We start from the raw sequence: 25,394 nt of genomic DNA, 5'->3' as shown, positions 1-25,394 counted from the left end.
TACCTCTCTTTTGGTGTGTATTCACATGTATAAAATAAATAAATATATCTAAAAAGAAAAAGAGATTCCAAAATATAATCTCTGATAAAATGATTTTATATATTAAAAATAATAGTACATCTGTACCATATCATTGCCACTATTAAAACCTGCTCTATGAAATTATTTTGAATTATGAAATGGAAATCATGAAGAGCCAAAAACTTGTTCTAGTGATAGACTTCAATAGTGTCTTCTCATCTCTTCCTCAATCCAGTGGTGAAGGACTCTTAAATATACTAGATTTAATAGTTGCCATTTAACAAAGTGAATGAGGAGTGCATATTTTGCTTCTATTATTTTATCTATCAAATTTGTAACTTGCTATCTTTCTTAAACTCTTCTATATGCCTTTTGAATTGGAAATAGTTTCCCAAATAAATACTATTTTAGCATCTTCTTGCAAAAGTTCTGAAAGATCTTTTTCAGAATATTCAATTATCTTTCAAAATATTAAATGTATGTATATATGCATAATTACATATATATGAATATATGTTATGAATATAATATTGTCTAATCATCATTTCCCCCCTGCCAACTCCTTCCTGGACTTTCACACCTATGAACTCACCTGAACTGGCCAAATGCACAAGGCCTAACAGTTCCTAGTCATTAGGGTCTCAACATTGAAGAGAAGAAGTGGACATGAGCTCCCATCCCTAACCAAGAAGCTATCTCCAACTAATATGTGCTCGCAAAGAAAAAAATAGATTTATCCAATGGATATATTAACCAAACTTAAGGATAATCGTAATGCCCTGTGTATATGACTAACACAAAATCAATTCCTTTTTTTAACCTTTTGTCCCATATTCTACTGTTAACCAAGAAATATGTACTTACAATTCAAGATGAAATTCTGGCCATGGGAAGAAGAATCTAACAATGGCTGTGGTATCTAGTATGAGTATTCAAAGATCCTGTATATGTCTTCAAATGCTTTATGTCATATGGGCTGGTGACTTTGCATTTATCCTCAAACAGAAAAGGACTCAGATGCGTATACAATTTATAGAGTCATAAGTATAGTTCACAATGCAAAATTACCAAGTAAACCACGTAAATCATTAATAGAGTTTTTAAATTGACAAAACGGCAGTGGACATGGTTTTTGGTCTGGGTAGAAAGAACCTGAGACACTTTAACAGAATTAATTATTTTCTCAGTAGACTTTAAATCCTAGAAATGTGTAGAGATTCCCTAGTCTGTCATATGTACCAAAGTATAAGGATACAAACAATATTTATTCAATCACCCAACAGGATGATTATGTATATTTTAGGTGTTGATTCAAGAATAAAAGTATTAAAAGATCTAAACAGAGAGTTTGTCTTGTTCCTTCTTACTTCAATTACCTGACAATGAATTCATCACCTTTTTTATTATTAATGAAATATATGTAATTAAAGTTGGGCAAACTACCAGTCCCTCGATCTTCAGATCATTGGATTGTAACTTTCTTTTTCTCTAAGCTTTTTATTCTTTGACAGTTTCTTGTTCATTTACCTCAACTTTTCCAAGTTCTAGCTTCATACAATCCTGTCACATAATTTTGTGCCTTATAAAAAGAAGCACTAAGCAACATTCATTCTGAGATAAATTCTTAGATGTGTGATCTTTCTTTGGATCCTGGAACATATCAAGGTCCATGTGAGATCTTTGTAGTTCCAATATCAGAAACTTGCAATAAGAAAGCTTGTTGAACATTTTAGCATTGATTTCAAAGCTGTCATTTTTCAATGTGTTTAAGTTCTTACGTAGTGGTTAGAGATACGTAGCTTCCACTGTAGTGTGGGTAAAGCATGTATTGTTGACAGTAACCTGCTAGTGAGTGATTATAAGGACAGTTGCTTATTGAGAAATCTAGGTACTACTTATACTTTTATAAATGACACAACTTATCCTTAGAAACCTGATTGTGAAGACAGGTGGCTTGGCACTGATGTTGAAATAGCTTCACTCTCTAACAGGGATGCCTGTTCATTTTTAGAGATACTTTTCATTTAAAAATAATAGTAATAGCAACAATAAATTTTTATGACATCTTAGCAAAATCACTTTTATTTTTATTTGTTTTCTGTGTATCCATGCCATGGAGTTGATGTGAGTAAAATAACTGGGGGAAACACTGTGTCCTTCCGTTATGAGTAATCTGGAGCCTGAGCTCAGGTTCTCAGGCTGGGTGGCAAACAACATTGTACTCTGAGCCTTCTCTTTGGCCTCGTCTTTTCACAACTTTTACACAGTCTTAAATCTTTTCTACAATCATTTAACTAATATAAATCAGGCAAAATATTTGTTAGTACTATTTGTACTTCAATTTTAATATAAATTAGATATAGATATTGTTATATAGATATAGATGTAGATATAGATTAAATTATATATAGATATGTAGACATATAGATACATAGATACATAGATAAATATATAAATAGATATATAGGCATATATATATATATATTATATGCTTATATTTTGGTAGTAAGTCATTTTTATGAAAAGGCATAAATATTCTCGGTCAAAGATAAAATAAATAAAGAACTCAGTGGCATCTTGTTCTGTTTTGTTTGCTGTGCTAAAATTCTAGAGGTAAAGGTTTGTAAACAATAGAATTTATTGGTTACAGTTTTGAAGGCTGAGAATAAAAGTTCTAAGTAGCCCACTGATTTTATGTGTGATTGGGGCCCAATACCTGATATATAGCTATAATCTTTTGGGTGTTGTATAAAAAGGTTAAAAATGCAAGTGATCTCTCTGTTACTGTCTCATGGTGGCAGTGTCCTAGTCATCTAACCATTTATCAGAGGTCACACTTCAGAATCCTGCTACCATCAAGGCTAGGATCTCATTTTATAGGGGATCACAAATAATGTTATTAACATGCATTTATGTAAGTCAGTATATGAAAAGATAGTCCGTATCATGTCATTAGAGACATAAAAACAGCATTATATATTTATCTATCATTTGGAATAGTGAAATTCAAAACACTGAAAAGCCTATATACAGAAAACAGCAAGAACTCTCATCCATGGCTGATGGAAGCAAAAAGGCAAGGCAATTCCTTACAATTTTATTTATTTAATAATGGAATTTCATTGGCATGAAAATGCTTATGGAAATTCCTTATAAAATTAACATTTTTGATTCTATCATTTTGTTTTGATGAGGCAGTTTCACTATCCTTACCAGGCTTGGCTCAGACTTACCAGGAAGCACAGGTTGACCTCAAACTCGCGATCCTGCTGTCTCAGCTTTCGAAGAGCTGAGACTGGGCATGAATCTCCAGCTTAGTCTCTTCCAAAATTAGTCATATACTTAGCAAATACCTAAGCATATACTTAGTTAGTCAAATACCTAGCAATTATGCTCATCAGTACTTGTATAAAACAGTTATAATTTCAGTATCAACTTTTCCTAATGGACTCATATATTTTGAATATTTATTATTAAACTGCCTAGGCTATTTCTGTTGGCTGTAAAGCCTTTAGTAGAAGGCATTGTTCATGATGTGAATAATCCCTCCCTAGTATTCTAGTCATCAAGAGCAGACTAATTGCTTCATGATAGGATGAAATCCTCTGAAACCTTGAGACAAAATTAAACTGCTTTTCTTTATGTGTTTCTGTCACACATTTTGGACACAGTGATGCAAAAGTAATTAGTGAAGGGTTAAAATTTTAAATCCAAGCAAAAAAGCAACCCATGTATAGAAACTTTTATTCATGATTTTTATAAATTATGTTGAAGTAAGATAATATTGGGTAGGGAGGTAAGTAATCTATAAGTTATATTGAAGTAAGATGGTATCAGACAGGAGAAGAGTAGGCTTTGGACTATTCAGCTAATGAGAAATTACTCAGTGATAAAATAATACGAAGTATCAAGATCTGGAAAGATGTGGAAAAATCTTAAACATAATTTAATATATGACAGAAACCATTTCAAAGGGTATGTAGTGTGTTTTTAAAATGGCATGACTTTTAAGATAGGAAGAATTATGAAAATAGGGCAAATAATTAGTCACTATCAAGAATTGGATGAGGGGCTAAATGAATTGTGTGTAATACATTTAAAACTGTCTTCTCCGTGGCTGGCCCTTATGGAATAGACCTTTAACACAGGCATGCAGAAGGCTAACACAGGAGAATTGCAAGTTCAAGATTAGGTGGCACATGAGATCTAATTGAGTTTAAGTCTAGTCAGGGCGACATTTAGTTGAGATTTTGTTTGAAACATAAGAAAAGTTCTGGAAATAAAGCTGTACTTGAATACATCCTTAGCCTTTATGTGGCCCTATATCCAATTCCTAATACTTTCCAAAATAAAAGTAAAATAAAAATGCAAAATAAAAATAGTACCCTAATGGTGGGAGCATGCTTATCTAAAATCATGCAGCATGCAACAGTGACAGGATAGCCTTATGTGATCTATTGCTTAACTGTGACGGGTGACCCTAGGATCAATAGTTAAAGTAAATGTACCACAATGTTATTGAATGATTGCCACAGGGCAAAATGTGCCTGTATGAGAGAAGAGGATACTGAGCTAACTTTATGCCTTCATCTCATTTTTGTTATAAACTAAAAACTGCTATAATTATTTCAAATAAAAATAATATAACAGAGATAAAGCCAAATGATAAAACTCCTAAAATATAAAATGGCCCCCAAAAGTATCACATAATTGTAAAAGCGCAATTGCAAAGCCATAACTATTCAAATAAAAATTCAAAGTTTATGGTAAATGTATATTAATAAAATGAGCCTAAAAATCTTAGATTATAATATAATAAAACATAGAACCGGGGGAGGGGAAAGTTTCAATTTTCTCATACTAAGTAGAAAGATAGAAAAATAGCATAGGATTTTAATGCATTCCTTTTCATAAAGTTTTAAAAGTTCATGCTTTACAAGAAACCTAAAAGAAAATAATGTTTTCACTTTCAGGGTGCATTTTAATTTAGCAAATGGTCTTGGCATGAAAATGCATACGAAATATCTCCGTGCTGTGAGATGGTAAAATGTTAAAAACCAAGATGGTTAGTGGGCTCTGATTTCTGACCTAAATCTGAAGAACACCTCTAGCAATGTGTCTTTGAGGATATTAAAATGTACGTTGAAACATTATCTTTAGAATTCTCCAAAGTTATTTTCTTTGGAAAATATCTTCTGCTCTTCTAACAAACCTGATATGAGTGATTGTCCCATAATCAAAACAAGTGTGACAAAAACACTTTTTGGTAATCATAAATTCAGTTTATTACAACCTAAAATAAATAGTTTACAAATGTATTCTGCTCATAATTAAATAAAATTGTTTCTATTGTAAGCATGTTAAAAGTGGTTCCTCAAAATATTTCAAGGGTAAAAATGTATTGTTATCCATTTTCCCAGTGTCTTGCCTAGGTTTGGGAGAGAATGCATTAGTTACATCATCACAAACACTTGCCATTCTATCACCTTTGGTAGGGATGGATGCTTGTTATTCAGATTGAAGGGTAGCATCTGAATTTACAAAGTTGGATGAAAAGACACCACTTTTTATATATGAGCAATCAGAAATAAAAGAGCATTTTTTTAAATGTGAAATTTAGCACAGAATGAATGTAATGATTTGGTTTCAATTCTGTGCAATCAAAGATACTCTTTAATATTAAGCCAGTGTTCTCTTTCATGTGAAGCTACTCTTTCTAAATGGTTGGCAGCTCTTGTGTAGGATTTCTGTGACAACTTTCTAGGAAGTTTCTGGCAGAATAAATGAGAATTGACTCATCTAGCTCTTCCTGAAATAGATGCACTTTTGTCTTTGCTATTTTAAAAATGCTGATGACTAAATATTTTGAAAGTGCAATCACTGCTTTCTTCAAACATTTTCTCCCAGTCCATCTGTTTTCTTTTAGAAGCTTTCAATATATCAGATCTGAGAAATATATTGATGATCTCCAACCATATCTCCACCCACACTTTATTCCCATATCTTATCTGATCAAGTTTGAATGTATGACACATCTTCAAGTCATTATTTCTAATAGAGAAAGAAAAACATATAGTCCTATGTAACATTGTCTTTCATCATTGAAAATGAAACTGTAGAAAGCCTCAGACAACCAGAACATCTCCAATACTTAAGGATTCGTAGGACAAATATTACAAACTTAAACATCCTATCAAAAAGCAACTAAAGAAGCAATAGCATCTCCATCAAAATTCTAAAATTATTCTTCACAAAAACTGATAAAAAATACTTATGTGAAATCAGAAAGAAACCGGAACATGTAAAATAATCTTGAACAGAAAGAAAATTAAGACAAAAATTGCTATAGATACTCAATCCTGATTTTAAGAATACAGTTGAGTTATAGTAATAACGAGAACAGGATATTGGCATAAAAACAGATATATTGATCAATGAAACAGAGTTGAAAGCCTGGTATAAGTCTATAGGCCTATGGGCACCTACTTTTTAACAAAAAAGCAAAAATTTACACTGAAAAAAAGGTGGGATTTTTTCCATGAAAATACTTATCAAACTGGAACACCTTCAACACTCTACACACACACACACACACACACACACACACATATGGACACACCCATACATGCATACACACACATGCACACACTTCCTGATGAGTCAAGAGCTACAAGATTACTTGTTAATATGAAGGAAAAGTAGGGAATGTGCTTGAACCCATTGACAAAGTTCAGGACTTTCTGAATACGCTTCCCAGAACACAGGCTTTAGTAAACAATAACTGGTTCTGAACGGTTCTAGATAGTAAAAGACAGCATTGCTTAAATGGAAATTCCTCAACATGGAAAAAATTCTTTATGTCTAACAGAGTATCTGGAATATATGAAGAACTCAAAAACACTTAGCATCAACAAAAATATATTCTTATAGGTTTTGAATTCCAAAATAACCAGGAAAAAGAAGCTTTAAAATCCTAAAATCTATGGCAAACCTTGAAACAGACATTTCTGCATTATCACCTCTGAGGGACAAATTTGATCATGGCTATGGTTTTTTATGTCCAGTTGTTTCAGAAGTATTTTGTAAGCAAACAATTATTATACATGAAGCTGCATAATTATAGATGTTTAATTTACTTTTGATATATTTTTCTATTTTCATGTCATGTGAGAAGTAATTGAGTACCAATTTCTTCTGCCTTTTATCTATGATTTATCTGATTTCTTGTTTACTATATTTCTTTATTTAATCAACTCATTCATCTGTATTATAGTTTATTGTGTCACATATGGCATTTATTTTAATTTTTAAGTGTACATTTTTTATTTTCAAATATTTGTCTTATGAAATGCCTGTTATTTTCTCTTTAAATCTCTCTGTTTGTCAGTAATGCTTAGCTGTCATAAATTTCTTTTCATTCTTTATTTTCTTTTAACATTAGAATCTCCCAGAGTTCATGTACATTTTTTTGGTTACACAATACACACAGTGAAATATTTCCTGTTTCTTGAATTTCTTGAGTCCTTAGAACCATTTTTCCCATTTGAATTTTGTAAGTTTAGATTGCAGATAGTAGAAGTTTTGTTTATTTTGCTTTTTAGCGAATTCACCAGTCTGGAGTTACTGTTAGGCACAGATTTAACCTGTATCTATTGGCATCTTCTGGACTCCACTATTCTGGCCTCACTTATATTGAATTCTCAGCATGAATTCTCTGTATCTATAGCTATTCTACCTTGAGATGACTTTCTGCGCCACACGTACACATCAATTAAGCAAGTATCTTGGAGAAAGTTTTCAAATTATGCATCATTGCTGTCAATACACTTCTACAGTCAACAGTAGTGAACTAAAGTTTCAAACCACCTGAGGTTGAGAAGCACAGATTCATGTATCTGTAACACAGAAGAGCAGAGAGAGACACAAAGAGAAGGTGCACATAAAGATCATTCAAGAGCAACTTATTCTGGAGTTGTCTGAAGAAATAGCACAAGACCATGGAAACCTGAACTGATAACATTTGTGTGTCAATGAAGGGTGTGTTGACTGTTATACGGGCATTCCCCAGGCCTTATGGCTGAATCCTTGTAAGTCTTTATTTCCCAAATCCAGTCCCTACAATCTTACATCCCAGGTCTTCTACTTCTGTTTTCTTTGCTCATCTTGCACAATATTTTGTTCTTTAATTTATATCAATATTTCTTGTGTCAGATACCAAATGCTTTACCTTCTCAGCTTGACTAAGCCTTGTGTCAATTTCTGTATCAGTATATATTGAGAATTTTCATTAACGGTGTGTTTATTGTGTAAAAATGTGCCTCAGATCTGTGATCTACCGACAAAAGCATGTCCTGTGCATAACTAGAATAAGGATGCCTAGAAATACTATCTAGTTGAGATCATCTGGCTGTGAGTGTCAGTTAAACCTTAATTATAGAAATATCACCTTCAAACAGATCAGACAAAACCTAGTAATACTGATCCCTAGAAATATAACCTCATTCTTCTCTTGGGCAGTAGGAAAGTATTGCTAATTTCCCAAGCTGAAGAGCTTTTCTAAAGCTACATAAAACCTATCTAGGAACCACTGGTGCTTAAGACAAGTAGGGATAAGATTATAAGTAGTGAGCCAAATGTATAGTTGCCAATGATTTATTGTATAACTGTCACAAATAGCAGGGCATTTATAAAGGACATAGGCTAATATGCCCATAAGTAATGAGCATACATATACATACACACACAGGCACACACACACACACACACACATACACACACCACATCTGTATTTGTGTGCATATATATATATATATATATATATATATATCCTTTTATAACTGTAAAATATTAATTAGTACATATGTAGCTCCATTATCATAACATTAATCATGAGGTTATGGTTTATGTGTGTAGACCTGCAGAGGATATGAAAATACCTCATCTTATTGCACAGAGTTATTTAGATTAAACTTAGATTAATAGAATATATGACATTCTGCTTCTATCATAGGGAGTCGTATCTGCATCCTAAGGACTCTGGACTCTAGTTAAATGCTTTGTGTCAGTATTCAGTTTATAGATAACTTCAATGATTCTTTGTGTCTTCATTGAGGGCAGCTACCCTGCCCATACCAGATTTTATTAACTATGATTGAGGGAATTGACATATATAGGGTTATTCTTTTGGAAGAACTGTGTGACGAGACACATAAATCTTGAGGAGACCCCAAGAAACAGTTAAAATAAAAATTCAGCTTTTTATCTTATTTTACTGTCGATTGTTAGTTTTAGAAGCCTTTTTATATTCTAATGAGAGAGAGAAAGGAAGTAAGAATTTGGATGTATGGCAATGTGGGGAGGATCTGAAAGTAATTGGGGGAGGAGAATCTTAATCAGAACACATTGTCTAAAACTATATATTCTTAATAAAAAAGATAATAGATTATTTAAAACAGAAACAAATGACTAGAAACTAATATTTCTAGTATTTATCTTCAAGTATAATTATAGTATTCATTAAAAAATCATAGTGTTAATTTTCTCCAGCTTAATTATAGTCAATGTGTGAAACTAATCAGAAAGGTTAATAAATATCATCTCTACTATTAAGTATTACTAGACAACACAGAAGAACTTATTCAGGGAATAATGCCAGCTGAGAGGATATTAATGACTTTCTCCAATGGATCCAATGCTAGTTGATTTCAAGTGAGGTAAAGCCTCCATGGAAAGAAGAGAAGGAAGATTAGGAGGACAGCTTAATTTCCCCACTAAGCAGAGGTATCTGCAGAATATGCATGAAATCTGTTTAAGTGTGTAGCAAAGGCTGAGGAATACAAAGCACTTATATAGAAACTGAAGTGTGAGGTCAGACTGCTGAGGTCATGAAATGAAGGTTTAGACAAAGCGTATTGGTAAGACTGAAGGAGCAGTCACTGGGTGCTTAAAACTATTTCCTGGACTTCATTGAAAAGGACATTTTCTTTTGGTTAAAATATCCAATCTTATCTAAATATTAAAATACATTTTTTATTTTATGATATGTTAATAATTTAAGATAATTTATTCTGCTTAAGATTATTTTCTTTCTATGTAGATTAACATTATATTTACAATGTTGTTAATTTTATTTCTTAAACCAATAAATATTTCTCTCTGAATGAATGATTTCCTTAGAATTCTCTTGTTTTTACCTTTTACATATTTTTATTACTAATGGAATTCAATAGGTCTTATAGTGTTTATATTGCTTTGAATTGATTTGTTGTATGTGTTTTATTTATTTTCTTTAAAGGCATTTACTTCTCATTAAAATTATTTTGTTGTATGAATATGATTACTTTGCATATATGCATTTAAGTATACTGTGTGCATATGGTGCCTGGAGAATCCAGAGAAGACATTGCATGCCTAGGAACTGAAATTATAGACAGTTCTGATCTGCCATATGGGTTCTGGGAAACTTGTCTTCTGTCAGATCTGCAAGTGCTCTTAAATACTGAGCCATCTCAATTTATGTCATTCTTATATATGCTTCTCATATATTCTTTTGTCCAGAGATTAACTACTTATGGTTACTCCCTATAGATTCATGTGTTGAAATGAAATGCTTTCACAAATAAATCCATCTAGTGTTTACTGCAATGATGATGATTATATATTTTAATTTTCCATGTTAATAATTTGTATGTTTTACTAGCTTATAATCTGTTCCATCAAAATTCTACAAAAGAAACATCTAATGCTTTTCTCAGAGAAGTGTCACTCAGCTTTGTGATGCAGGGGATGCTGAACATAAATTTCTGGCCTGCATGTATATTTGTGACAGAAATTTCCCTGCCCAATATATTTTAAATATTACTGCAGCAGGATGCCTGTGATTGGACAGGGCAAAGGGAGGCAGAGCTAAGAGTGGGAAAGAGAGACACACACAGGGAGGAATGCAGGGATAGCAGGAGATAGAAGCTGACATCTACCAGAGTGGCTTTAACCACCGTTAGGTAGAGAAGATATGAAAAGGTTAGGATATTTGAGATATACTGTCTAATCTGTGTTGACATCTTACCGTTATCAGTTGGCTTTGAAATTATTGTGTAGGCATCCTGGGATTTGAGTATTTGATGATATATAAATCTGATTGGTTAACTATAAGCATTAAGAGTTTTGATTTACTGGGTGACGGGTATGGTGGACTACTGTGGCGTGGGGCTAGCATGGCTGCGAAGGTAACTCTGAAGCTCCGGCCTGCCAGAGAGCCTGCCAAGACAAGAACACTCAGATGGCTCCAGGCAGACGAGGGTCGCCATTAGTGAGGGAGCTTGGAGAGCGATGAGAGGCAGTCATCTCCATTAATACCTGCCGTTACATGTATTTGTATAGATGTACATGGACACCTGTTCACCTAACTCTGTGCTCACATATAATAACAAACATATGCACAAACATACATGTTCTTTTAAAGCAGTGTTATTTCTCAAGGATTCTATTATTCAGTAATGCTTAAGTGCGGGCCTATCCTTTGCTCTACACTTAGTTCTATGCTTTCATTCTGCACATCCCTTTGGATTGCTTTAGGAGCTCTTTTCATTAGATACTAACTGAGCACATATTATACCTGAGATACTGTCATTAGAGATGATTATTAAAATTTATGATTATTATACTTCATACTAGGACAAGGAGAGATGATTTATATATCCTGTCATTCTGCTAAATGGGCATATTAAAAAACTTCACCCGAAATTCTTATCTTTATACTCATACATTAATGCATCTTTCAGTGTTTATCAAAGAAACCTCTCACAGTTGGCAATTAATACAGAGACCCACAACTAGTCAACATACACAGAATGAGAGATTGTGGAGTGCCAGCTTTATATGGGACCTCTGAATCACATTCACACCTCATTGACACCCAAGGCTCAGGGATCATCATGGAAAAGGCAGCAGATGATTTTAAGAGTCACAGATATTAGACATCAGCAGCATCATTTGCCTGATATGCCAACATGCTTGCATACATTAACATACAGAAGCTGTGACTGCATGGATCAGACCAGTCCAAGACCACAAGACCAGTCCATCCAAAATCTCAACATGGGTAGAGTCATAAAATATTTTCTCTAGCTGAAGAACTATTGGAAATTTGGTGGATTCTGGGAGAAAAAGAGTAAGTTTACTTCAGAGATATAACCCTGAATGGCCACCCATGCTCTCTAATATACTGTCCTACACTCATGTGTATACTGTCAGCATAAAGTAGATTCAGTAAAGTCAAAAAAAGATCACATGAATTTTGGAAGGAAAATTTGTTGTGGGGAATGATGAACTATGATTTGGAGAATAAATATGAGCTGGGTTTGATCAAAACACATGAAGAAATTCTCAAGTGATTTGATAAATTAAAACACAAATAAATAGATTAAAAATGAAAATTAAAAATATCAGAAGGAAGAGTGTAATTTCTTACATATGGAGGTGTTGAGGAGGAGGAAAGCTTTACAATTTTAATTAGTGTTTATAGCAATGACTCATATAGCAATGACTCAGGAAAAAGTTGAGAAGAAACCATTAATAAAGATTAAAGTTTTATATACAGTAGAGGAAAGTCAAGATTTTTCTTATTAGAACAACACAATATTAGTTAGAATGATAATATTCTATAGAAAATGGGTAAGGATATAAACTTTTATGGGTCTGTGGAGCAGTGAACATTGTGGGAAATCCTTTAAATGTGCACATGCTATAATTAATCAATTAAAAATTAATGAATATTAACTAAGATTGTATTAAGCTATTCAACAAAGATGAGGAAAAATGAAGTTTAGGAGCAGTAAATCATCATAAATATTTATATAACAAATATTACAGGTTTGTATAAAGAAGTAAAGGTTGTCACCTGGGACTTTGAGGCAGGTACTGAAATCATTAAATGCAATTACATTCTCCCATAGATACATATTTATTTTCCAGTATTATGACTACTGCCCCAAGTCATTCTTCAACAAAAAAGTTAGAGGAATGACTTTGATAGCCTCATAGGCTCACTTTCTATAGCTCTATAATTAAACCATTGGGTTGTGCAGAAGTGAAGTATGTGGTAAAACAGAATACAATTTAAAAGGCAGACTAAAAAAAAATCTGTGTAATTCTATATATGCATGTATTGTGCATATGTAAACATGAATTTTCAGATAATAACTCCAAATTTGTAATAGTTTTGAAAGAGTAGTGTGAGTCACCATCCTCTGTACCTGGTACTGTTGTGCCCAATCCCCTGTCTCTATGCGTTTCCCTGAGAAGACTGCTCAAGGAGAAATCCAAACTTAGGTGGTAGGCTTCAGAGTGTATCTCTTTGTTCCTGTTTTGATCCATGTTCCTGTTTTTATTCCTGTTCCTGTTTGTGTTCCTGTTTTGTGGGGAGTATAAAAGGGAGCTATGCAGTTGAAAATACAGCATTTGGTCTTTACCAGATGACTCCTTGTCTTTCTTTCTCTCGCCCTCAGCCCTCCGCCCATCCAAAGAACTCAGTCAGCTATGCTGGCGTAGCTGACATAGTAGTATATTTTGAATTGAAATAGCCTTCACAGAACCATATGGTAAAGGGTTTTTTCCTTCAGTTAAATGGTGTTAAAGAGGAGTAAAATAGTTGAATTAGAGCCTGGAACAGGAGAGTTCAGCCCCTGAGAACATATCCTTAGAGATATTGGGACCCAGACAAATGAAATTCTATTATATGGTGAACAGCTTTTCTTGTGCTGTGCACTCTATCAGGATTTACCATGTCATGCAGCCTCTGAAACAAGAAGAACACTAATGATGGACTGTACTCAAAACTGCTGGCCAAAATCTTTCTTCCCTGCCTTAAAGCTATTGAGAAGATTATGAGTGCTCCCACGTCATTGTGATAAATGAACCATTAAGTCATCTTTAAAAATAAAACCTAAAAAAACCCCAGTAAATTAAGAGAACACTGAATTCCATAGCATTTTCAAATTTCAGTTATCAAAATATTTCAACAATGCAACATAAAGTACCCCAAGGGAAGAGTTAGGGGAAGGAGTGAAGGAGCTGAGGGGATTGTAATTCTATAGGAAGAACAATAATATCAACCACCACCCCTGACCAGAGCTCCTAAGGACTAAACCACCAACCAAAGATTATACATGGAGGGATCCATGGCTGCAGATATATTTGTAGCTGAGGATGGACTTATCTGGCATCAGTGGGTGGGGAGGCCTTTGGTCCTGTGGAGGTATGATGCCTCAGCATAGGGGGATGCTAGTGTAGTGTGTGGAAATGGGTGGGTGAGGGAGAACCCTCTTAGTGGTAGGGGGAGCAGAGATGGAATAAGGGATTTGGGGAAGGGGGACTGTGAAGGGGGACAGCATTTGAAATGTAAATAACTAAAATACACTTAAAAAAACAAAAAAATGTATCCTTTAAAATGAAAATTGGAGTTAGAAAACTGGTGGGAATATGAACTAAACATTTGAATTGCCAAAGAAATTATTACATACATATCAACATTGTCTGGTACTTTGTTATATCAGCATTTTGTCAAATACAAGTTATTTCTTTTAAGACAGGTATGGTGGTTTCTTCCTATATCCCAGAACTTCAGTAGTAGATGGAGGACTGAGAACCTTACCCCAGAGTGAGGCAAGACTTAGCTACATGGACCTGTCTCAATGTGTTTTTTTTTAAAGTGAGTGAATAAATAAATTATTACTCTTTTATACCAGCCTGACCTCTAGAATTGAAATAACTTTTAATATATTATATGTTTTCATTTAGCTTTTCAATGTGAAGACATTTTCATGCATCCCACTAATAGTAAGCCTCTTGGATTTACTGTTATCAAAGTGAATAGTGTATTAGTAAATTAAATGCTGACGTTAGGTTTAAATTCTTTTATTATCCTCCAATATTACCAGATGTCTAACAACCTATTTAAAATAACTGAGATATACCTTTGCATATGCTTAGGAGTTTCAGTTAAATGGGATGCAAACGAGAAAATGGGAAATCATATGAATATAAATAAATGGCAGGACTTTGAGTAGTTTGATGACTAGTAAAACAGAAATATGCTGCTCAGCTAATTTATTCTGCAAATGTTCTTGCTGACAGGAGTAATACCAATTTCTTTGGTTACTAACTTTTCCTAAAATTTCATTTGACATCTCTGTTAAATGTGATGATTCTTTGTCTTAATACATTCACATCTTTTTCATGTTTCATTTTATTCCACCATACAATTCAGTACACCTATTATCATTATAAAATTGAGAGAACGCTATTATCCCATCAGTGTTATGAAGGCTGGCATATGAAACGAGAGCTGGAGCACAACATCTTTACCCTCCTGATGTGCTAGATGCAGAAGCCATGCTATTTTCTAATTATGTAGATTGTGTTCTGTGAAAAGAGAAGCTGAAAAGGACCAGCAGCAATAAAGTCGCATTATCTATCAATGCTTAATATGCAGCAGAAGCTAATTTAGCAAATGAAAGCCACCAGAGAAACATGAATTCTCAGTAATGAAGACTTTCCTGTACATCTAGGTCAATTCCCCAAAAGGTGGTATTAGTGTAAAACACATAACCTGATGTATGTCGCTTAAAAAAGGTTCATTTTTACCAAAAGAAAGCTTTTCCTCCAACAACTCTGTGTCTGAGGAAAACAGTCTAGATGATTAGTTAAGCCAGAGTCAAATGAGTTGTCTGAATGGACTGAATAGCTTCATGCCATATACTATAATTTAAAATCTCTAGAGATGTAAAAGCAGACAGCGTATTCTCAGAGTTTGCTAACTCACTGGTACAAAGTAAAATTTAGGGCTAAGTAATTTACTAAGTCCTTTGAGTTTCTCTATGTGCTGCCTCTGCTCTTCTTCTCTGCCTTTTCCAGCGTTACACTGAAGCAGAAGAGATATGTAAGGGTTGTTGTCACTAGTGGGAAAATCCAAGGGAACATTTTCATTTCTGGAAACAAAAGTTAGGATTTAAAACATCTGCAGAATATGTGTGTTATTTTCTAAACATAAATAAAATATAAGCAAAATAGTATTTTACAAAGAAATTTATTTTTGAGAACAATGGTACACACTTGTCTTTCCAGCATATAGGAGACTAAAACAGAATGATCTCAAGTTCTATGGTGATCTTGTTTCCGAAGGAAAAAAGGTGTGGTCAATAATCTAATGTCTATAGAATCACCTCGGAAATGCTGCTATTTAGTCAGACCTCAAGGTGATGCCTTGTGTGGTGGAAGGAACGGAGACAGCGTAAAGTGAATGGAAAGGCAGCCTAGGCTAAATAATGTATTCAGGACCAGTCTTTTCTTTTTTTTTATTGGATGATTTATTTACATTTCCTATGTTGTCCCCTTACCCCATCCCCCACCACCCCCTCGGAACCCCCAATCCCCTCGCCCCTCCTCCTTCTTCTCTGTGGATGTAACCTCTATCTACCCCCCCACTCCCACCTCCCCACCCTCAAAATTCCCACCCCCCTGGGGCATCCAGCCTTCATGAGGTCAAGGTTCTCTTCTTCCACCTATGCCCAGCAGGGCCCTCCACTTTTACATATTCAGCTGAAGCCCTGGATCCCCCCCTAAGTGCTCCCAGGCTGGTGGTTTAGACCCTGGGAGCTGTGGTTGGTTGGTATTGTTGCTCTCCTCATGGTGCCATAAATCCTTTCAGCTCCTTCAGTCTTCACTCTAACTCCTCTATTGAGAACCCCATGATCAGTTCAATGGCTAGTTGTGAGCATCTGCCTCTGAATATGTCAGACTCTTGAAGGCCTCTGAGGAGATATCCATATCAGGCTCTTATCAGCATGCACTTCCTGTCTTCCACATCAGCATCTACCTTTGGTGATTGCACATGGGATAGATACTCAGGTGGAGTGTTCTTGAGACGGCCCCTCCTTCAGTTTCTGTCCCTCACTTTGTCTCCATATTTGCTCCCTTGAGTATTTTGTTGCTCCTTCTAAGAAGGACCGAATCACCCTCACTTGGTCTTCCTTCTTTATGGGCTTCATGTGGCCTGTGAGTTGCATCTTGGGCATTTCAAGGTTCTAGGCTAATATCCAATAATCAGTGAGTGAATACCATGTGTGTTCTTTTGTGATTGGCTTACCTCACTCAGGATGATAATTTCTAGTTCCATCCATTTACCTAGGAACCTCTCGAATTCATTGTTTTTAATAGCTGAGTAATACTCCATTGTGTAAATATACCACATTTTTTGAATCCATTCCTCAGTTGAAGGACATCTGGGTTCTTTCCAGCTCCTGGCTATTATAAATAAGGCTGCTATGAACATAGTTGAGCATATGTCCTTATTATATGTTCGAGCATCTTCTGGGTATATGCCTAGGAGTGGTATAGCTGGATCCTCGGGTAATGCTATGTCCAATTTTCTGAGGAACCGCCAGACTGATTTCCAAAGTGGTTGCACCATCTTGCAGTCCCACCAACAATGGAGGAGTGTTCCTCTTTCTCCACACCCTCGCCAGCATCTACTATCACCTGAGTTTTTAATCTTAGCCATTCTGACTGGTGTGAGATGGAATCTCAGGGTTGTTTTGATTTGCATTTCCCTGACGACTAAGGATGCTGAACATTTCTTTAGATGCTTCTCGGCCATTCGAGTTTCTTCCGTTGAAAATTCTTTGTTAAGCTCTATACCCCATTTTTTAATAGGGTAATTTGGTTGTCTGGAGTCTAATTTCTTGAGTTCTTTGTATATATTGGATATTAGCCCTCTATCAGATGAAGGATTGGTAAAGATCTTTTCCCAATTTGTTAGTTGTCATTTTGTCCTATTGACAGTGTCCTTTGCCTTACAGAAACTTTGCAATTTTATGAAGTCCCATTTGTCAATTCTCGATCTTAGAGCATATGCCATTGGAGTTCTGTTCAGGAACTATTCCCCTGTGCCCAAGTATTCGAGGCTTTTCCCCGCCTTCTCTTCTATTAGTTTCAGTGTATCTGGTTTTATGTGGAGGTCCTTTATCCACTTAGACTTGAGCTTTGTACAAGGGGATAAGAATGGATCAATTTTCATTCTTCTACATGTTGTCTTCCAGTTGAACCAGCACCATTTGTTGAAAATGCTGTCCTTTTTCCACTGGACAGTTTTAGCTCCTTTGTCAAAGATTAAGTGACCATAAGTGTGTGGGTTCATTTCTGGGTCTTCAATTCTATTCCATTGATCTTCCTGCCTGTCTCTGTACCAATACCAGGTAGTTTTTATCACTATTGCTCTGTAGTACAGCTTGAGGTCAGGGATGGTGATTCCTCCAGAAGTTCTTTTATTGTTGAGAATAGTTTTCGCTATCCTGGGTTTTTTGTTATTCCATATGAATTTGAGAATTTCCTTTTCTAACTCTGTGAAGAATTGAGTTGGGATTTTAATGGGGATTGCATTGAATCTGTAGATTGCTTTTGGCAAGATGGCCATTTTTATTATATTAATCCTGCCAATCCATGAGCACGGGAGATCTTTCCATCTTCTGAGATCTTCTTCAATTTCTTTCTTCAGAGACTTGAAGTTCTTGTCATACAGGTCTTTCACTTGCTTGGTTAGATTCACACCAAGGTATTTTATATTATTTGCAACTATTGTGAAGGGTTTCATTTCCCTAATTTCTTTTTCAGTCTGTTTATCTTTCATGTAGAGGAAGGCTACTGATTTGTTTGAGTTGATTTTATAACCAGCCACTTTGCTGAAGTTGTTTATCAGGTTTAGGAGTTCTCTGGTGGAAGTTTGGGGGTCACTTAAGTATACTATCATATCATCTGCAAATAGCGATATTTTGACTTCTTCCTTTCCTATTTGTATCCCTTTGACTTCTTTTTGCTGTCTAATTGCTCTGTCTAAGACTTCCAGTACTATATTGAATAGGTAGGGGGAGAGTGGGCAACCTTGTCTAGTCCCTGATCTTAGTGGGATTGCTTCAAGTTTCTCTCCATTTAGCTTGATGTTGGCTACTGGTTTGCTGTAAATTGCTTTTACTATGTTTAGGTAGGGGCCTTGAATTCCTGATCTTTCCAAGACTTTTATCATGAAGGGATGTTGAATTTTGTCAAATGCTTTCTCAGCAAACATACAACTACTTATTCTCAATAAAACAAAACAAACAATAAAAAGAGTTCCTTGTGTGAAATTCTGAAAGTAGGTGACATAACGCAAAGGGTACATACAGCAACTGCAGAGCTCCTGAGATGCGAATCTGTTTTCAAAAAACTGAATTCACTGTAGACAAAGTGGGGATAGCTGGGCCTGAACAAAAGAAGGGAGACTTTTATTTATCATATCAGTTTGGAGGTAGAGGAGCTATGTTAATTTGCAATTTGATGAAAGAATGTTATGGATATGTGAATCAAAGCTACATTATGCAGGAAACAGAATAGAGAAATAAGGTTAACTTGAATAATATGTGCAGTAAGGAAATTATGGTACTATGGTCAGAGATTTTACTGGTAGAATGTTTAAGATACATTTTTGCAACATAATATTCTCATTGATTATTTGAGAATTTCACATAATGCACTACACTCACTTCCCAGTCTGAGCAGGACTGACCCAAGATCCTTCTGACCTCCAACCACCAAAAGGATGAAAGGAGGAGGAGGACGAGGAGGACGAGGAGGAGGAGGAAGAGGAGGAGGAGGAGGAGGAGGAAAAGGAGGAGGAGGAGGAGGAGGAGGAGGAGGAGGAGGAAACACAAGTCTAATCTGTTTTGTGCATATATTCACTGGAACACGTTCAGGTATCACATGTATTTTGGAATTACATCTGGTAGGAGTTAATGATGTGTTGGATAAAGGATCAAAAAGTAAATTGAAGGCCGGGCGGTGGTGGCGCACGCCTTTAATCCCAGCACTTGGGAGGCAGAGGCAGGTGGATCTCTGAGTTTGAGAGTTCGAGGCCAGCCTGGTCTACAGAGTGAGTTCCAGGACAGCCAGGGCTACACAGAGAAACCCTGTCTCAAAAAAAAAAAAAAAAAAAAAACCAAAAAAAAAAAAAAAAGTAAATTGAAGAGCCTAAGGATCGGCCTGACCATCTAATGAACAGATATTTCACTTCTGGGATGTGGAAGATTTGAAGATAGGCAATACATTATTAGATGGATGCACATAGTTTGTCATGTTTAGAAGTTTAAGAGGCTTTCCAGATCGTGAAGAGGTGATATCAAGAAACTATGATATTTAAAATATTAGTACATTAAGGATAGGCATTTGAGACAACTTTGACAGTCACTGTTTTATAGGTCCCATGTGACATTGTGAAACAAGATTAAATCATGAGGACTATAACTGATGAACTCAAAGGAAAGAAAAATCTGAAAATGACAATTTATGTCTAAATATTTAGAGTTGGAGAAGAAAGTAGATCATAGATCAGGAACTAATAACAAGTGACCAACTGGATAAAATAAATGAGCCAATACGACATCAATGAAGCCCAGGAAAAGATTGCCCATTAGATGTGTTATTGGTTCCATCAGCAAATCATGTGATGTGGTAAGTGATGTTGATTGAAGGAACAGGAATAAAAGAATGAATGAATCACTAAATTGGTCAAAGACTGAATGAATGAACAAACAATGTCTAGTAACGTTTGGCAACAATAAAACCATGTAGGACTCCATAGAATTCAGAAAGGCTATAATTCACAATGTGTAATAGGAAGCAAGTGAGTTATTATTATCTGCTGTGTCCCATCCACAAATTCCTGCCTATGAAAAGGAGACCCGGAAGTCAGATTGCTACAGATCATATTCACCCAATCTCACAGAGCTATATCTAATAACTGTACAGTAAGGCAAGAAGAACTTCTCTAGCATTTGTCCCAAATCATCAAGATATGATTAATATATGAAGCCTTTCTTTGTTTTTAAGTTTGCTTTCAACTTCAGGCCAATCACAGGAAGTCAATATAGCAAGCAATATATCAAATTATTCATGGGCTTTCAAGGGGTGAAGAAAAACCAAGACATTATACTAATAGATGAAATATAGTGAGGTGAGTAAATGACAAATGGTCCCTCCACCTAGAGAAAGATCATCATCTTGAACTTGAGCATTATTTTTTGTGGCATCTTATGTGAAAAAAAACAAGAAACCAATGAAGTTCATTTGAAAGGTAATTCTAATACAATCACAGTTTAATAAAGATGCCATAATTTCATTAGTCTAGAAATGAACTACAATTAAAGTCATATTCCAGAGCAAAATAAATAAAACAGCCTATTTCTATTGTCAAAGAGACCTAGATACAAGGATTTAAGGAACATGCAACTAACATCTACCCAGCCCCTCTGGATTCCCACAAACATCCCTTGCCCTAAATTGGCTATACTTCATACAGTGGAATGAGCTATAGATTACATTTAAGACACTGCATTTAAAGGTAGATTTTAAACTACACTATAATCCTCACATTCACTATAATTTTTACCTGAACATATTAGACTACTCTGTGAATATCTTTTGAGGTTTGGGGATCATCCCAAATAACAGAGTTTCAGGGATTTCTTGTATATCTATATATAATTTAAAGTAATATAATTCTGAATCCTCAAAGATAAACAGTGTACCACCCTGATGTATCATCAAAGAGTTGTGCGACAAAATCATCATAAGATGAGCATTTTTAAGAATAAGATTATTTTGTGGTTTTTAGGATTTGTGGATTAGCAGATAACATGCTATCAAAATATTTTCTATGATTTCATTTTGGTTTACTCCTTTTATCCTTGTTCCTTGGTTTTCCATTTATTTATAACTGCATTGCTTCATAATACTCAATCCAATGGGCCAGGAAGCAATTGTGAATAATAGTATGCTCTGAAAACTCACTGGTATCTCCTCCCATGGCCCAGTCACAACATCGCCTTTCTTACTTTTAGAAAAAAGAAAAAAATCTTAAAACACTGAGATGATGACAATTCTCTTCCTATATCAGGAACATATTTCACTAGGTGGCTCCACATCCCATATCTTCAAGCCTGTTACAACATTACAGTATTAGGAAATCCAGAGCAGCAAAATTGAGGAAATAATCACACACACACACACACACACACATATATATACATGAGAAAATAATCTCATGTAGTATATATGTATATGTATTCCTTTTTGCTCCTTATGAAATGATTTTTTTGTAAGGATACCATCAAAATGAATAGAAATCTACTTATTTCTATGCTATTTTTGCCCAACACACTAGAATTCATGCTCTGGTAAGCAGGTGCATTTTCTGTTTTGCTCATGTTGCAGCAGGAAGAATCATGTCTGGCACACATGCCTGGCTCTGAGCAGATTTTCAAGTAATATTTATGGAATGATTAAATTAGTCAAGGAAAATATCAAATTCGCTGCCATGAGATTTTGTAGATGAACTGTCCCAGAAAAGCATTCGTATGTGGAACCATTTCCTGAAGTAGACAGACACTTGTTGGCAGATATGAGGACATTTCTGAGAAATACAGTTGTGGATTACATTTACACAAATTAACTTGTTAATTTTGAAGAATCTGCTTTATATTGAATAGGGGCCAAATTAAATCTACTGCCGCTTACAACAGAAACTGTAAAATTTGCTTTGGAATGTTGATGAGATACTACTGACATTAATCATGATTCCTGACCTAGATAACAAATTACATAGCAAAAGACCTTTTGCATATTCAGAATATAAGTCCAACTATGTAATAATTATATTGTGGTGGGTTTCTTCTCATATTGAAGCCAGCATCCTTCAGTCTCCAGCTGGAAAGGAAAATTCCTGCTGAGTCTCTTTAGGAGGCCCATTAGCCCATCTGTGTGTACTGGCATCAATAGGAATGAGTGGATGGCAATCAAACCAAACCTGACATTTGTGCAGGAGGAGACTAGGGAGCTCATGTCCCTGGCTTAGGCTGCCAGTAAGGATGAATGAACAAAGTTCGAATAAGAGGCTTCTGCCAACAGCTTTCATTGCTTCTAGAAGGTGCTTTTCATAAAATGCATAGGAGAAAGTAAAGTTTGAGACCTGCAAAATCTTTGTCCTCAAAGCAAAGTAAAAGGAATCTGGGCTAACTATTCCACATGCAACAGCAAATATAGCAATTAGAGCAATGCTAACATGGAATTTGCATGATAAAATTGTGGGCCAAGTCGTAAATTCACCGATTCTAACAATGAAAAGTAAAATCAGATAGAATGATAAGATTTAAAAGTAAATGGAGGAAGAAAAATCTCTTGAGAATTAAAAAGGAAAAAGCATTTACCTTCGAGAAGATAGACTATTCACGGTAACTGAAGAACACAAAGAAAGTGTCTAATCTGGAGTGAATAAAATAGTTAATGTTAAGCCCCAGATGCAGGACTGGTTCTATATTCCCTAAATAGGGTATATACAAGATAGAGAGAACTTAAGATAACATGAACTAGCATTGAATGGTAGAAAGGAAACAGATTATGTAGCAAAGGAAGAGTTTGTATACTTCATTTTGAGACTGAGAAATATATATGGAATATGTAAAAATCAGGCACAAAAATGTATGCATTAATATCCTTTTACAGATGGTCAGATAATGGATGGTGATACTTAAACTATTATGAAAATGCTAGGAAAGTTGGATACAGTTTTTAGAAAATGTATCAGAGTTAGTGGTGAGGCTTAAAGTCATTTTGGTAAGTGATATGTGAAATATGGTAATGAAATATTCCTAATCGTTTTCCTGAGTACATTGGGTAGATATCAAGCCATCTCTTTTACATTCTGAATTTGATGATAACTGAAGATGTCAATAGGAACACTGGATAAGTATGTGAACAGTTTTGATAAGAAATCAAAGCTTCAAATCAAAGTTAAAAATGCTTTGTACAAAAATATATCTTTGTATTCTGTATATTTGTATATTTATACATATTTAGACAAAAAATCCAATAAAATATGGGCAGTGAGATGGCTCATCTTGCTGCGACTAAGGTTTAATCTCCAGATTATACATGATGAAAAGAGAAAACCAATTACTACATTGTCCTCTAATCTCTTCATGTACACCATGGGATGTGTGTACCTCCTCCTAAACACAGACACACACACACACACAGACACAGACACACACACACACACACACACACACACACATACACACACACAGCAAAACAAAAGCCTAGAACAGTGATCAGAGACAAATAAAGCAGCAAGAAGAAAAGTAAAAAAGTGTGAGGGGGGCCAAGATAGTATTGGGTAATGTCCTGGTTTGAATATCCTTGTCCCAGAGAGTGGCACTATTTTTGACATGTGTCCTTGTTGGAGTAGGTGTGTGACTGTGAGTGTGGGTTTAAGACCCTCATTCTAGCTGCCTGGAAGCCAGTCTTCTCCTAATGGCCTCAGATGAAACTGTAGAACTCTCAGCTTCTTCTGTACCATGCCTGACTGAATTCTGTCATATTACCACCCTGATGAAAATGAACTGAACCTCTGAACCTGTAAGCCAGCCTCAATTAAATTTTCCTTATAAGAGTTGTCTTGGTCATGGTGTCTGTTCAACTCTAACTAAGACAGGTAAGTTCTGAAAAGGTGCATTTGTGAATGCTATCATTGTCTGTTTGGATTTACTGAGTTTTTAGAAGAAAAGACAGGAGAGATGGGAATAGTTAGGATATAGACTCTAATTGTTGAAGTGGAGAAGGAAAAAATAAAGTAATTTCAAAAACAAAATTCTCAACTGGTAGCCATAGGATAAAATACTGGTGAGAGTGGAGGGATGAGCCACTGATCTAATTTGGCAATAAGATCTTGTGAGTGGGATTGGGAAAGCAAGATATAAGTATACATGCATCTCCATGGGTAGATGTGGTAATCAAAAGGCACGGGAATTTTCATCGAATTTCTCTTTTCTGACTCAAGGCATCAGCTAAAAGGTAATATGGTTATTAGTGGGATCCTTTCATTTGCAAAGGGGTGGAAGTCAGTATCTAGTGCAAGGAAGCAAAAGCAGTGAAAGGTCTATTTGTCAAAGCATTTGAAGCTTGAAGCCTGCTCACTCAATGGGAATGGTCCAAGGTCAAGTTCTTTCCAACTCAGAAGCACAGACTTCAGATGTACAGACAGCTCCAGAGAGCCGAAGCAATGCCATTCAACAGAGGAACCTTAAAGTGTAAATTCGCTTACCAACAAAATTCAGGGCATCTTACTGCCCGTTCTGGTGCCAAACAGTACCTCTTTCACTTCACAGCAAGAAGCCAAGGCAAAAAATGCCAAAGAGGGTTAAGGCAGATATAGTAATGACAGAAAGTAAAGCTTTAACCTACAATACACACACACACACACACACACACACACACACACACACACACACACA

At 35.3% G+C, this 25,394-nt stretch overlaps 1 protein-coding gene across 2 annotated transcripts in view; it reads right to left on the bottom strand.

Annotated features, from left to right (window-relative positions):
• The window catches only part of Galntl6 (polypeptide N-acetylgalactosaminyltransferase like 6), a 984,872-nt gene that overhangs the window by 747,910 nt on the left and 211,568 nt on the right, over positions 1-25,394 (bottom strand). The window contains exon 7 of one of the 2 annotated variants that reach the window (XM_028757777.1): positions 8,384-8,397. The exons of the other annotated variant lie outside the window; for it this stretch is intronic. Coding sequence (XP_028613610.1) covers positions 8,384-8,397 — 14 coding nt within the window. The remainder of the gene's footprint in view (positions 1-8,383; positions 8,398-25,394) is intronic. 2 annotated transcript variants of the gene reach the window in all.

The sequence above is a fragment of the Grammomys surdaster genome, unplaced genomic scaffold (genome assembly GCF_004785775.1).
Source record: "Grammomys surdaster isolate TR1022 unplaced genomic scaffold, NIH_TR_1.0 126182, whole genome shotgun sequence".
In the NCBI taxonomy this organism is placed as follows: domain Eukaryota; kingdom Metazoa; phylum Chordata; class Mammalia; order Rodentia; family Muridae; genus Grammomys; species Grammomys surdaster.
Note: the sequence above shows the minus strand (reverse complement) of the source record. Positions and strands in the feature narration are given on the sequence as shown.